The 15561-nt window shown below is 34.6% G+C and overlaps 1 protein-coding gene and 1 long non-coding RNA gene across 4 annotated transcripts; one reads left to right on the top strand and one right to left on the bottom strand.

The window, feature by feature from the left end:
* Positions 1-338: 338 nt before the first annotated feature.
* LOC120180453 (protein GIGANTEA-like) lies at positions 339-10283 on the bottom strand. 3 transcript variants are annotated; one of them, XR_005521684.1, is made up of 16 exons: positions 10128-10283; positions 9289-9499; positions 8717-8788; positions 8511-8565; positions 8243-8385; positions 7862-8139; positions 7189-7244; positions 5835-6075; positions 5212-5362; positions 4149-4358; positions 2460-3992; positions 2179-2247; positions 1661-1879; positions 1201-1293; positions 600-1028; positions 339-546 (listed from the first exon to the last, which is right to left on the bottom strand). XR_005521684.1 is itself a non-coding variant. In XM_039185774.1 (15 exons), the coding sequence occupies exons 2-15, from the start codon at positions 9373-9375 to the stop codon at positions 732-734; spliced, it is 3504 nt and encodes a 1167-aa protein (XP_039041705.1). In that variant the 5' UTR covers positions 9376-9499; positions 10128-10283; the 3' UTR covers positions 553-731. The 3 variants fall into 3 exon arrangements, 1 of the variants encoding a protein (XP_039041705.1); XM_039185774.1 differs by lacking the exon at positions 339-546 and having other exon boundaries at positions 553-1028; XR_005521685.1 differs by lacking the exon at positions 339-546 and having other exon boundaries at positions 887-1028; positions 1201-1297.
* LOC120180457 lies at positions 9627-15224 on the top strand. Its single transcript, XR_005521686.1, has 3 exons — positions 9627-9754; positions 12614-12625; positions 15214-15224. It is a non-coding gene; the product is annotated as an uncharacterized LOC120180457 (long non-coding RNA).
* The last annotated feature ends 337 nt before the right edge of the window (positions 15225-15561 follow it).

The following is a 15561-nucleotide window of genomic DNA, read 5'->3' on the forward strand; positions in this document are numbered from 1 at the left end:
AAAGTTAATTGTTCTTTCGTTTTATTGATTGTTACTTAAAAATCATTTTGAAAATGTAAAATGTTTTCTAAAAATCAGAAATTGTATAATGTTTGAATGACACGATAAAAAATAATTTTATTATTTTGTTTGAAGATTTTACCCTTTTTTCAAAATGTAATACTCAAGAGTTTAAAGATTACATATTATTATTGAAATATTTATTATCAAACTAATGTGTTTTATTGATATTAATATTAAAAATATAGTACGTTATATTAAAGACTTTTGAGTATTTTTATTTTATAAAGAATACCATAGGGTCCATGTATATCGTGAAGAAAATCAAATAAGCCAAGAAGAAGCACTAAACATTTTATGTACTGATATGCTCAAAGAAACTGAATCATACAATCAGTTCATCATTCTAATGGAATAACTTTCTAAGTTAAACCGAAATTATATTTCGTAATCCGACATACAAATTGAAACCTGGGTCTAATATCATACATAGCTAAGCTTTAGATACATGAAATGAAACCTCAGTGTGTCGTCTTTATCATAACACTAACCTTGCTTCATGAGTTTCATCTTCCATGGCATTCCAAGCCTTCATCCACCCCCACTAGGAGATGCATTTTCTTCCCCAACCATGTGGCTCAAGCAATTTGAAGAAAGTCCAACTCTTCCTTGTATTCTCAGTTTTAAAAGAGAAGGGTATTTTATACTGGTATTCCGAAAGTTAATCGATGTTATATAGAAATATTACAACCTAATTCTTTGGCAGCGGTGTCGAGAAATTGTATATGCATTCCTCTTGCGAGCTGACTATAAGCTTCCCATGTTAAGCACTTTTCGATATCAGTTTGCCAGTCAATGGCACCTATATTGAAGTAATGATAAGATGGATCATGCATACCGCTTATTTCCACCTTAGATTTAGAATTGATTGAACCGATGTGCAAAATGTTGCGAAGGACTGAAGTGCTCAGAGCTCGAACATGTGCACTTGTATGAGAAAGGCATCGAGTTGTAGCTGGTAGACGACACTGCACGGATAGGGAGATTAAGGATCAAATCAGCAAATATCTTGCAGTAACATCATACGTGCTCCACAATAATGGGCAGTGGTATTTACAATGAACAGGTTCAAAGCATTTTTCAACTTTAAGCTTAAGAATATATTGAATTCACTGTGCCAATAAAGGGCATTTTGCTCACCTTTAACAGGTTTGAAAGTCCATCTGCTACAGCCAGTCCCGATTCTCCCCACTCAAATACCGGCTGAACTGCTCTAGCCGTTGCTTCCAACAGCTGCCAGTTTTGAATATAATGACAACAAAATGAATAAAACACTCCAAACAGTGAACTTCAGCAAGGGATTACACATGTTCAACCTCACAAAGGTGGGAAAACATGAGGCAACTTAACAGTCCAACAAATCTAGCTTTACAAGGGAAGAAAAATATAATATACCTGAGCTCTAATACCATATTAAGCATCCAGTCCAAAATCGGTTGATACAAGTGAAGAGGCTTAACTTGAATATATTACGATTATATGAAACCCAAAACTTAACAAATGTGGGATAATATCACTCAACTTCACCCAAATGTCCAATTAGAAAGATGCATTGATTGGAAAATGACCATCTATAAGCATCAATAATTAGATAAAATACCTCAAGTTGTGGTAAAGTACAAGCTTCCCCGTCAACAAGCATCCCGTCTGTGGCACGAAGTAGTAGATCAGAAGCACTTGCCACTATTACCAATGATTCTGGGCAATCATGATTTCTCATCAGCTCCACGATCAACTTTACAATCCGCTGGTTGATTCGCCACATCTTCTGACCTTGACCATCATCTTTGGCAATCCAAGGCTGCAATTCCCTATCCGCCTGACAACAACACAAAGCCATGAAAGTCACCAAACAGATTAAGAGTAAATAAAGTTAAAAAAACGCAAAAGCTAAAACAAGGCATTTTATGGCTGCTGGTTTGGACACCATGCAGATGACGGTTCATCCTGTTATACCATTTATGACAAATGGTAGCTCTTGATTTTATTACCATAATTACAAATTGATATCATCTTTCACAAAACACATGGTGTTCAAATCAGCAGCCATAAAGAAAAGCCCATGATTCCGTTTTTCTAATTTTAGACTAAAACCCACAAGATAAACAAAATTTGGACCTGAAGTACAACGGCTGTAGCTGCTTTTGTCGGTGAAGCTGATACAACATTGCACAATGCATCAACCACCTAATTCCATCCAAGTAGGGTAGTAAGACAAATATATTTCTATGAAATAATAATGATGAATTTATTGATGAAAGATAGGGCAATTATATGAATTGCCCGATGTTTCCGATCCACACAAGTATAACAAACCTCATCTGTTTAGAAAATAAATATAAATATATAAGGGATCAGTTAAGGTGAATCTTTTTTATAGTTTTTGACGTGAAGATTACCTGTCTCCATCCTTGCTGGGCAGATGTGCTTTCGGCACTGAGCTGTGTTTCAGGGGCTGCTATCAACTTGTGCCACAGTAGTGAAACCACAGAGAAACATAACTCTTGTTTCTCCACAAGCACTGATCTCAGAAGAATTTGTGCACTGCAATTGAATCCTATGTGTCTGTCCCTTGTGAGAAAATTGGCCAAATCTGAGGCATCTAGTGGGAAACTTGTTATGCCTTTGCCCAAGGAATTTCTCGAGCCTTCATTTGATGCTATCATTCCCTCACATCTGATATTATTGTCTGAATGAGTCGAATCTTCAAATTCTGAAGAAGACTCCCCGGGACCAAAGCAAGTGGCACTTGAACAATTGTTTTCTTTTCTGCCATCTAAACAAGCGGAATATTTCCCAACAGGTGCATATATCAGTTGTGCTTCTAATGGTTCAGCCTTGTTAACAATGGATGCAACAGCCTTGCTGTGAATATCAATGAGATTATATAACGATGATGCCCTGGTGTAAATTTCATTGTCCCACTTGCATCGCATTAGGACAGAGAGTGCATACATGCAAGCCTTTGACCGTCTAAATAGTTCAGAAACATGAGCAGCAACCATAGCTGCAGCAACTATTTCATTTGAACTATAACTCCATGAGGTGCCAACAGAAGATGGCTTCAGCGAAAAAAGTGCCTCTAAAATTGCCAGGATTCTGTGAGTATGATGGATAGCAGAGTCAATGCCATGTCCACATTGAATAGAAGATCCATTTACTTTTACAGGGTTGACCGTAGCTTGAACATCTATAGAAGTTGAATGATTATTTCCTCTTGTAACCAAAGGGAACAACTGAAGCTCACAGGCAAGAGCACAAACAGCAGCCAACACATAAGAATCAAATGCAGCTACAGGCCCTTGGTTCTTTTCTTTTCTGGGTTTAATATCTTTCAGCTTTTCATCTTGTGCCTGTGATTCCTTAATGCCCTCACCAGGAGGATAACTTTCTTCACCTCTTCGTCTCTTACTCCCATTGAACTGAGCTTCATGGCTAACGCACACAGTCAAGACAACAAAAAGTAGGCGAGAAGCGAGCTCTATAGAAGCACATGATTCTAAAAAGAGGGAATGCACCATTGTACGAAGCTCAGCCACAGCAAGATTCTTTGAGGCAGAGCCTATGCTGTATCTTGTTTTTCTGGATTGCTCCCTGGAGGATTCAGGTGGAAAAGTTCTCTGAAGAATTGCTTCAACAGTCGCCACAAATATCTTCATGAGACATGCTTCAGAAGGACTTCCACGTGGAAGGTATTCAAGGACCTTGAGAAGTGGTATATATAGGTTCCATGATAGTATGGGAGGTTGTAATGGGGTTGAAACAATGATTTCTGGAAGATCAACAGCCGATGAGCTCAAGGGAATCAGGCCATAAGCAGCTTCCCATATGGTGCATATTCTCCATTCCACCTCTGGTCCATGAGCACAAAGCATTGACGCAATCCCTTGAGCAGTAGCTTCAATTGTTGCTTCAGCTGCAGGCACCTCAATCTGATGAACAGTGTTTTGAGATGTTTTTTCAGTTCTTGTGAACAAGTATCATTGTATGTATAGACCCATGCTTATTAACTACTTGTCCACAAAGAAAACCCAAAAGGTTAAAGAATTGAAGATAACATGCAAAATTTTGAAGCTGACCAGCAATACCTGCTTTCTATAACACGAGATATAACCACCAGAAGGTTCATGTTGAACTTCTACTCCCTCAACTTGTCTGATTGGAGGAAAGAGCAGTGCAGGCTGTGAAAGTACGCGGAAAAGTAAAGCTGCGGCAGCATCAGCAGCAATGCCTGCTCTCATAGACATTGCAGTCCCAATTGCCCGCAAAAAATGCAAATGCATCCAATTTCGAGGAAGCTACAGCAACATCCATAAAAGCAACTTGCTAAGACAAATAGAATGGTGATAACTTAAAGCACTAATGCATCTTTTTGAAGAAATATAATTATATGTTTTTCCCTAATGAATGTTAGGTCCTAGAGTGGAATGCTTCCTCATAAACAACTCCATATTAAGGCATATGCCGGCGCACGCTTTACTGATATTCACGCAAGATCGCACTCCACCACATTGACTGATAATACACCAAAAACAACAAGGTTCACAAATGTCAACTGGAGGTAACGTGTATTGGTCAAGTTAAGAGTTTCTTGTAAGACCTTTTATTCAGGGTTGTGTCTAAATCCACAGCCAGCAGCTTTTAAGTTGGATCAGAGCAACCACCATGCCAATACATAATTTTATAAATGCAGCCACTTTTAATGAAAACACTTTCGTGAAGAGTTTCTTGTAAGACCTTTTATTCAGGGTTGTGCCTAAACCCACAGCCAATAGCTTTTAAGTTGGATCCAAGCAACCACCACGCAATATATAATTATGTAAATGCACCTCTAATGAAAACACTTTCATGAACGGGATGCTCACAACATAGTTCACATGCATCTAGAAATACCTATTCAGCGTCCTTGATGCAACCGCCAATTTTTGTTATTAAGGACCGTATCCTTCTTATTGATCTCATTAAGGATTAGCTAGCACCTTCACGTAATTCTGTTTAGCATGTGGTTGAACAATCTATGTTGACAAATTTTGCAATTTCATTAAGCTAACATTCAAGATGATGAAGGTGAGATCCACATGAAATTCAAGTTTGATACCAGAAAGTATTGATTTATATTCAAATGTATGCACTGAAAAGCATTTAACTCACCCTTATACCAGTTGCATAATCTTCAGCAGCCCGAAGGAGTTCCACAAGCTGCACAGCAGCATCAAGTGCATCTGGAGCCCATGATGGAGGTGCTTCTAAAAGCCCAAGAAGAAGTCTTTGGGTGGCACTTGGAGTTGCAATGGCATAGTACCTGATCAGGAAAAATGAAGGGGAAAAAAACTATATCATATAAAGACCGTATTTTAATCAATGTTAATATTCAGACTCTTGCCATTGCATTTGTAAAACACTTCTATCTCAAATAAAATGTCCAGAATGCACTTAGAAACTTCTCAGCTTTTCAAGATATGTGATATATATTTGCTTTAAGAACATCAGAACTTTGGATTACAGGAAAATCTTAAAATTTAAGAAGTCTTAAGGTATTTGAAGAAACCATGTTGAAGGCAATTTCGGCAAGAAGGTGCATATATACAAAAGCGCACTGACATTGCAGTCTTTATGCAACCTAAACCCTACCCTTGCTTAGAAAAACACGAAGAAACTGTTATTCAAACATCCAGATTGCCTATACAAATTTGGAAGTTCTTTGCGCAGCTCATGGTATCCAAGGAAAAATATCTGAGCATACGTTGTTCAAGAGAAAAGTTTCAGCAATTTACCGATGAAATAAACGTGCATATGGTTCAAGGGCTGGTAGCCCAGCAACTAGATGCTCATCCAAAGCTGTTGTAGGGGGAGGAAGTAGAAGGGCAGGGACTGCTGCAGCAGTTAAACTAGCAGTCTCGTAGCGTGTAACCTCTTCATCACACACGCTTAAAATGACACCAGCACCATTTGCGACGGCCCATCTTGGAGTTGATGGCATGAGCTGAGGATGCTTTCCAGATCCACGTGAAGAAGCTATGGATAAACGGCAGTCAGGTGATGAGTCCTCGAGGCTAACATATCTTATTATTTGTGGTTATGAAAAAAATAACTTTAGGCCATTTTTATTTTCATATCTTAATATACATCCACACATGCATTTACTAATTATTACCACACAATTATCATCAAATTATATCATAACAAGACAGTAACTAGTAAGGCCACTAATGACATTCCCGTGATAATTTTACCACACAATGCATTCTCACTCATGCCTTAAGCAGCAAGGTAACAAAGAGTGATCCTACTAAGCAATAAGCACATCAAAATAAATCTTCTATACATGATATTTTCAACTACATTAAGAATATTTATTTAGTCATTTTAATGCAGAATGTTGCCCGGACTGGCATCAATAGGTCAAGAGACGACGTATTTACTGCCAAAAAAGAGACGACAAAAATTTTCAACTTATCAACAAGTCACATGCAAAGCACTCTTTACAAAAAAGTTTATATAACCCTTTACTGCCTTACAGAGTTTTCTAAACCACGTCTTGTCTAGAAAACTTATTTCTTTAGATGAGCCCCTCTAGAGATTACCACAAATATAGTTCATAAAATCAGTTGCAGTAAAGCTATATTTGATCAATTAAGAAGTGAGATGTATCCTATCACTTATACCCAAATGTTGGTTGGCCATAACTAGAATAACATTTATATTCTTGTTCGTAGTGATGATTTTTGCAACATACATATGTATTATGTATGATTTGCAGAAAAGCATGTATTACTCTTATGCTACCCTTAATCTTGTATTTCTATCTCTTCTGATTGTCCATATCTGTTAGAACTTTTTCAACTTAATAATTGAAGGCTTTACTTATTTACTGATATCTTCATCTATTGCTCATAAAAAAATAGTCTATCATGATAAAATCTAGAAGACTTCAATATTAAAAAAAAACCTTGCATTTTCCAATTAAAGAACGAGTCCATGGTACAAAATGTCAATGCCTAAAACTAAATTTATAGTTTGGAGAAAAGCTTACATGCAAGCATGTGAAACAATAACTACTTCACTTAACGGACACAAACAGAGTTATAATCATGTCATGAATTTGAGCAAAAAAAATATCTAACTAACCAGTTGTAGGTGGCTTGAGGTCTCCAGCTGCATATTTTCCCATAACACCACTGCACCTGTTAACCCATATAAATGATTGTGGGCTTCAGAATTAAGCACATAGTGTTCTATGCAGTGAGCCTAATCGTAGGATGAAACATACAAGGGCATTTAAAGTCAATGACAGGTATATGATAAATTGAGCTAGTATGTAATTACTTGAGAGCGACCTTGAAACTCAGAAGTAAATCTTCTGTAGATGAGCAGATAAAAGTCCTTTCCCGCTATTTTAAATGGACTCCAGTACGGGTATCTCATATTAGTATGTGTCTAACTGTCATACATGCTCTTTTCTGAACTTTTGGACTCTCAGAGTTCAATAAAAACGTGTCCAATAATAAGATAGGGTATGCAAATACGTCTTTAAAAATTTCATAACATAATTTTGTTAAATAAATTTTGTTTTATATTTTACCCTCATAAAAGAACAAATTTTCATCTTCTTTTCCTTACTTTTTTTAACCTAAGAGGCTCAAACACACCCATCATTTGCACTATAAAATTAAGAAAGAACTTACAAATAAAAAAAACAAACAAACAAACAAACAAGAAAGAGAACTGATGTTTATAGAGATCAACTAATGTTTCAAGCTACTTAGAAAGGACAATATAAAGCATAGTAAAATGCACTCACCAACGGAAGTAATCGCTTCTGATGCCCAAAGGCGCTGCAAGCAATATATCAGTAATCCAAGGAGACAAAGGCCTTAAAGGCTTCCTCTCCTGTTGCTTCAAAGGTATACGACAGGATGGTTCCCCATCTACAGATTCACTTGTCGTAGCTTGGCTGCTGCTGTGGCTTCTATCCAGTTCACTATTTTGTGGTTCCATTTTATATATTGGGCGGTTGTAATGAGTCAGAATTCGCAAGATCTCCCCGCATGCAAGAGCCCACTGTTCAGAATACTCATTCTGTGAAAAAAGAGAGCATTGAGAATCTAACATCCAAAAGGAAAAAAAAGAATGTGAAGCAAAGACCATCTTCTTTGTTGAATGAAAAAATTTAGTATAATACCTCGCTACTTGGGCAGACTAAGGAGATGAATGACGCAAAAGGAGCAGTACTCTTATCATAAACCAGCGTACCATCAATGATGCCTGAAATAATTGGAAGAACAACTGCATGCCCATGTTCGGGATGGTGAAGGACAAAAGTAGCTGCAAACCAATTATTTTAAAGTATCGATCATTCTCGGTTATATAAATAAATTGTTTGAATATATTAATTTAAAGGTTTAATCATAATGGATTGTGCTTAGTACAGAAGAAGAAAGAGCCAATACCCAGAACATCATCAAAAAGGCGTTGCTCCTTAGATGGATAGCGGCTGCGAATAAGCTATTACAACAACAAACAAATTTTGTTAGATATATAAATCCTTAACCATCGAAGACTTTCCTCAATTGAAATAATGATGATAAACAAATTAGTTAAGCATCTTTCCCTTCATCCTCTGCAAGTGTGAAATGGTTGTACAAAACAAATATACCTCGGCAATATCCTCAGGGAACTGTTCTGATGTGAATTGACCAAAATACTCAACGTATGCAGTAATTTGAACCTAAACAAGGGGAAACATAATAAAGAATATGAATTTAAATTAGCAAGAGATAATCATGTAAATTCAAAGAACCAGAAAGACATGGATGGATCAACACAAAATTTTAAAAAGAAAAAAAAAGGTCATGCACATGGTCCTTTTGTAAAATTACTCGAAATAAAACTCAAACCACATCTGAATACAGAATTAACATGATTTATAGTGTTAGCCACGTCCAACAATAATCTGGACACCAAATGATCCGAACTCATACCACATCTGAATACAGATCCAACGCTTTACACATGATAGATTTGTAAAATGACTCGAGTATCTACCTCGACCATGCCATAAATTTTAAGCAGCAAACAATTCCTATGAATTAAAGCAGTAACAAACAACTCTTATCTTCTCATTTCAGAATTCGGATTCCAAATTTAATGCAATTTTCACTTAAATGCATCTTTTGAAAATCGAATAAGAATGCAACGAAAACAAACACGATGAGAACCATGCAGTACCTTTCGTTCTTGAGGGTCTTGCGGCGGCGACCAGAACAGCGATGAAAACTGAAGACCATCAATCCACCTCTTAGATGGATTAGCCATTTAGACTAAATAAGGATTTGTCCTCCAAACGTACTCTTTTGAATCAATCACCAGAACCTATGCTTTTCCACTCTGCAACTGCTACCTGTCAAGAATCAAGATTTCGTAATTCAACATCACAACCCTGTGCAACCCTCAGATTGCCACAAATATACATATCAAATAGAAGAAAATAGAAAAGAATTGAACTCGCAGAAAAAATTCAACGAGAGAAACTATAGCATCTCTCTCTAAAAAGACTAGGATTTTACAACAGTATTAATAATCTCCACAAAGTTTCAGCCTTTAGCTACCTAAAGCCTTGTAATAAAAGTATAGTTTAACTTAAAATCAGAATCTGTAACCATAAAGCAAAAGCAAAGGGAAAAACAATAAGCAGGTTTTTGAAAAAATTATATGAATGAAAATCAAATCGCTTGAACATGGATTAATAAGAAAGCTAAGAACATTGTCTATACGATACACCTACCTAAAGATTCAGATAAAAACATTAAATTGATGGTTAGTACCAAAAAGAATAAAATCTTCAAACTTCACAGATAATAGAAAAAAATTGAAAGAGCAAAATATTATTTAAAGATAAAAAATAGAATAAATAAAATAAAAACACACTAAATCAACAACAACAAAAACTCAGATTAGATCCCAAGACACATTTAAAAGAAAAATATTGTAAACATAAACAGAATAAAAAAATCCAAACTTGGAAATAAATATATATTTTAAAAAATAGTTGGAAACTCAATAAGTACCTTGGCTACGGTTACCAGAAGCTAAATATTTTTCCCGAAGTAGTTTCGATTTAACGCTCTGATATAAACAAGTATGACTGTAAATTAAAAGGAAAAAATACAATTTTTTTTGGAAAAATTTAAGAGGTGGTACAGCGTTTTGGTGTGAGAGAGAGAGAGTTATAGAGAGAAAGAGGAGATCTTTAGAAGCCTGTTCGCTTAAGATTGGTGATGACTTGGCAATGATATTTTCCTCTGGTCTCGCAAACTCCTATGTCATGACACCATTTATGCTGGCATCATACATACATGCATGGTACATATCATAAAATAATAATAATTAAAAAAGTTTAATTACAAGAAAAGAGAAGGGACAGCACTTGGGTTTTAAATTCTACTTAATATTTTGCTTGAAAGCTTTGATTATTAAAACGGTTTGGTCGGAAGATATTTTGGGAGGAGGTGACGTGTGTTGTTGTGGTGTACGTCTGCCATTGGAGATCTCCCTTGATGATGAGATGTGTTGTTGTGGTGGTCGGTAAATAAAAACTCTTTTCTAAATAAAATATCGTGTTTAAAAAAATAATAAATAAATATTGCATGTTTTAGTATTTTAAAAGGGTTTAATATAAAAAAATCTTAAAATTATATTTCTTTTATTTAGGTGCTTAAATTTTTTGTCAATTTAAGTTCTTAACATTTTTAATGTTATCATTTATGTGTTTCGACTGTAACAGATGTTAAAAAAAATCGTCAACAACTCAGAATGTGACATGTTGTTCCTTTATAAATTTTTAAACTTTATTTAAAAAACTTATAATTATTATTATTACTCAAAAAAATCTAAAAAAAATCTCAAAATCCTTAATCTCAAAGCATTCGTCGCACCCGTCAACCGTCTACCACTGTTGCTACCCCACCGACAGCCTACCCATCGACCACCGTCAATCGTGACTTTAAACCCCAAAAATCTCTAAACTCAAATCTCTAAATCCAAACTCTAAATCCCTAATTTCTAACACACATCCATCCCAATTGGTGAATGGATGGTTAACGAGTGATTTACAGGCTGGTAGATGAGCCGATGATTGCCGACGGTGGTAGTGGTCAGCGCCAAAATTGAAAGTCTTAAGATATTTTAAGAAAAATAAGAAAAGTTTAGGTTTTTTTTAAAGTATGATTTTTTAAAAAAAAGTCAAGAAAATAATAATAATAAACCACGTGTAAAATACTGTTTGATGACTTATTTATATGGATTTTTAATAGTTATTACGGTATAGGAACCTAAATGATAACATTAAAAACGTTTGGCATATAAATTGATAAAAAAAAACTTTAGGTGTCTAAATGGGTAAATAAGTAAAATTATTAAACCTTTTAAAAATAATAAATGGTGTAACTTCAAAAAGTAAAAACAAATTTATGATGTTAAAAACATATTTTATAGATTAAATTGAGTTTGATTTAGTGGTGTTGACTGATATAGCCAAATTTAGATTGTATAAATATTTATTTGATTATTTATATTATATTATAAAATAGTTTGACATAAAATATATAAAATGAGAATTACATAATTATAATTGGAAATGTTATTTTGTGTTTTTTAATTTAAACATAAAAACTAAGTCTTTTTAAAATAAAAATTTACTTCAATAATATGTTGAAAAAATTGACCACATAATGTAAAGAAAATTAATTTTTAAATAAGATGTTTGCTATAATATCCACTAAAAGTTATTTCGATCACCCACGATTTATGTAACGCTATTAGTTATTTCTTCTATCGTACATGCATGGAAGACGAAAAATATATATTGTAATATTTGAACGACTTTAAAAAATGTGACTTTACAATTTAAACCACATTTATTTTGTATGTAATGTTTGAGTTATTTTTATATGTTTTTAATATTTTCTTTGCATGATCATTATATGATCTTAAGTGATTAGTTTTATCTTAATAATTATAAAAAATCTTAATTATTCTTTTTACAAAAATGATAATTTGCATGTTTTTCTTCAATAATTCCATAAAAGTTAAATCAAATAAAAGGGGAAAATGAACCGCGGGTTCAATTTCTATGATAGTGAAGGTTAGTTGACTTTCTTCAAATGCTAAAAACACGGAGAAAACACTCTCTAGTTGGAACTGCACCCAAATTATTTTATAACACCACAACATATAATAATAATAATAATAATAATAATATACTATAAAATTAGAATCAATTTATATAATATACTAATAAATTACAATTATAATTAATATATTTTTGTATAATTTAAATTAATTATTTTAATTGTTGATGATAATAGATTTATCTATTCACAGTTGACGATATACATTTTTTATTTAGATGAAAAGTCATGACAATGAACGAACAACTATTGATTAATACTTTGTTGAAAAAGAAGCCGGGAAAGAAAGTGTCAGCATGTAGGTTCAAGGAATGTCACTTGTAATTGTAAATGGCCATCCTTTTTTTCTTTCGATTTTGATTTAGAATATTTATAATGTATTTGAGTATGTGAGTTAATAGTAGGGTCATTGTGACTATTTGCATACTAACAACTAAAGAAATTCGATTTTTAAACCTTAAACTATGTTATAATAAGTAATATGAATATATCAAATGTTTTATCTATGTATTATAATTGAATTAGAAAATATTCATCCTCCAATAAACAAAGATATATAACTAAAGACCTTGACTATCGGAGTGTTAATAATTATAATGAATATAGTATAACGAAAACTTAGAGATTTACGAAAACTATCTTTATAATATAACAATGATATATAAAATAAAATAACAATAAAATTTAAAACCTAATATATTCGACAAATATCCCATGCATCCGTTTTATATGGTCATTTAGATGGACAAGGATCTAACCAACGGCAAACAGAGCATCAGATCTGATGCTTCGACGGTGGGGCCCGAAAATCGAACGCTCTGTGAGGTAGCTATTGCCCGAAAGTATTCGACCATTATGAATAAGCCACGTGTAACGTTAGGTGGATGAGGATTCGGGGGCACCTTCACGGGCAGGTTCCAAAATATCTGGCTGGTAGAGACACCAGGTTTAGATATTTTGGCTTGCTATTTCAGATCAAGCCAATGAGGGCATAGCAATAGATATATACACGTGGCAGAATGACGTGCTCTCATTCCATTTCTTCCTTCGCCAGCCTTCTTTTATCTTGTGGGTCCCTTGCACAGGCTATGATTTATGAATGCCAATGCCATTTTGTTTTCTTTTCCATTCCCCATGCACATGCACGCATGCATACATCGCATCAATGTGTCTGGAGTCGCAGAGATTCAGTGATGACGTGTTTAGGTTGGCTCTTTGTAAATCAAAATAATAAAATTAAAATTATGGCCATTGTATAGCACTACAAAAAGATCAGGATAAATTATATATTTAGTCACCATATGTTATTTTGTTTATGTATTGGTCATATAATTATTAAATTTTCAAAATCATACTCATTATTATATTTTATTTTATTTTAGTCACATGTCGTTAAAAAATAAAAGACAACGATAAAATGTAAATTTACCATTATTATTTTTATTTAGACATCTTCAACAATTATTTTTTAATTGATTTATACTACCAATAAGATAATGACTCGTTTAGAGAATAAAATCAACAAAATATTCATATGCTACTAAGGGGAATCAAACTCTAGCCTCTAAGCATAGTGGTAGGTGCCTAGCCATTAGACTAGGCATGATATTTGGGTTGAGTGGACACAACAAAAATAAAACGTAACGTTAGGTATGATTTTAAAAAAAATGTGATAACCAAAATAGAAACTAAGTAATATGTGAGTGACTAAATAGGTGGTTTACCCAAAAGAATTAACTAAAACCTACTATGAAGTAAAAGATGACAAGTTGGATAAATTTAAAAGGGGACTTAATTAAGAGTATTACATTTTTTAAATGTTCCAAATAAATAGTAACTTAATTTGAAAAGGGAACTTAATTAAAAGTAACTTTAAAATCGAGTGCCCAGATGCTAGTTTTCCATAATATTTGTGGAGCCAGGGCCTTCTCTGGCCCATTATGGTCCGCCTATGCTCTCCACGATCAAAGAGAAAAAAGGACGGAAAACAATAATGAAGATAGAACAAAACAAAGTACATAAAAGAGAAGCAAATTGTTTGCATCATTTGCTAAACAACCTGGAAAGCGTACAACGAGCTGGAGAGACTTAACTGAATGGTGAGAAATAAGTGAAACTAATCTGTTGGAACTCGAACAAGAAAAGCAACAACATTTGTAGTCTCAGCAAACTCTTTTAACAATTTATAGCAAAGGCACCATAATTAGATCATAACATTGATAACCTTCAATATCTTTTATTTTTCTTTGTCTAGGGTGTTAGCAAACAAGGTTGAGTGTGAATGAAGCTAGAATGGTGACTGAGTGGTTATGATGTGTGTGAGGTTGTTGAGTGTTGTGAGTAAGTGAGTGTGTGTGTGTGAACACATAACCGTCTGTTGAGTTTGTTAGTTGAGCTGTCATGAGTTTGTTAGATAACAAGTTGTATAAAAGGGTATTAAGCCCTCAATGAAATGCATGGAATTGCTTCTTTATTATTGTTGTTAGTTTCTTTAAACCAGTAATCCATCATGGTATCATTCTCCGTCTATTCTTGAGGTGATTCGCTTCACTGCTTCAGTTGTTGAAAGACATGGATTCGTTGGCTGCCAAGACCTTCACTCACAAGAAGGTGAATGTCATTCTTGATGAATCGAATTTCTTACTATGAAAGCAGCAAGTTTTATTGATTGTTCGCAGTCATAGGCTCTAGCGGTTACTGACTGGTTCGTTGCAGCCTCCGACTGCCTTTGTAGCTGGTGCAAATGGTGAATCGGTGCCAAATGAACTGTATGATGAATTTGTCGCACAAGATAGTGCATTGGGGTCGTGGCTGCTGTCAACAATCAGCTCGCATATGTTCTCTCAATTTGTTGGGGCAGAGACTGCGGTGGCTGTTTGGAACAAGATCATGCAGTTCTTTGCAAACCGCTCTACCACGGCAGTCATTAGCCTCCATTATAAGCTTCAGTCACTCAGGAAAGGAGATAACAACATGCGGACGTACTTGACCCGGATCAAGGAAGTTTGTGATGCGTTGGCATCGTGTGATAGTGTCATCTCCACCGCATAACAAGTTGCGATTATCTTAAAGGGTCTCTCGAGGGAGTATCAACCATATGTTGCTTTCATTACTACAATGAAAGACTCATTGTCTCTTGATAAGTTATGTTCGTTGTTGATCGATGCCAAAACTCAGATTGTTGGTTTTGACGCTCGAGATGATCAATTTCCTATGGTGCTCATGTCACTAATATGAGTAATAACTCCAAGTCTAGTATTGCGAGCTCTTACAATCGGACTAATTATCGCAATGACTCTGGCTATGCTGCTCG

The sequence above is a fragment of the Hibiscus syriacus genome, unplaced genomic scaffold (genome assembly GCF_006381635.1).
Source record: "Hibiscus syriacus cultivar Baekdansim isolate YM2019G1 unplaced genomic scaffold, ASM638163v2 tig00112496_pilon, whole genome shotgun sequence".
In the NCBI taxonomy this organism is placed as follows: domain Eukaryota; kingdom Viridiplantae; phylum Streptophyta; class Magnoliopsida; order Malvales; family Malvaceae; genus Hibiscus; species Hibiscus syriacus.

Excerpts from the sequence above, each read along its gene's own strand:
- LOC120180453 (XM_039185774.1), bottom strand. The coding sequence starts at position 9,375 with ATGGCTAATCCATCTAAGAGGTGGATTGATGGTCTTCAGTTTTCATCG. Across the intron at positions 4,359-5,211 it reads ATTATGCAACTGGTATAAGG|CTTCCTCGAAATTGGATGCA; the intron begins GTGAGTTAAATG and ends ATGTTGCTGTAG. Across the intron at positions 3,993-4,148 it reads TCTCGTGTTATAGAAAGCAG|ATTGAGGTGCCTGCAGCTGA; the intron begins GTATTGCTGGTC and ends ACTGTTCATCAG.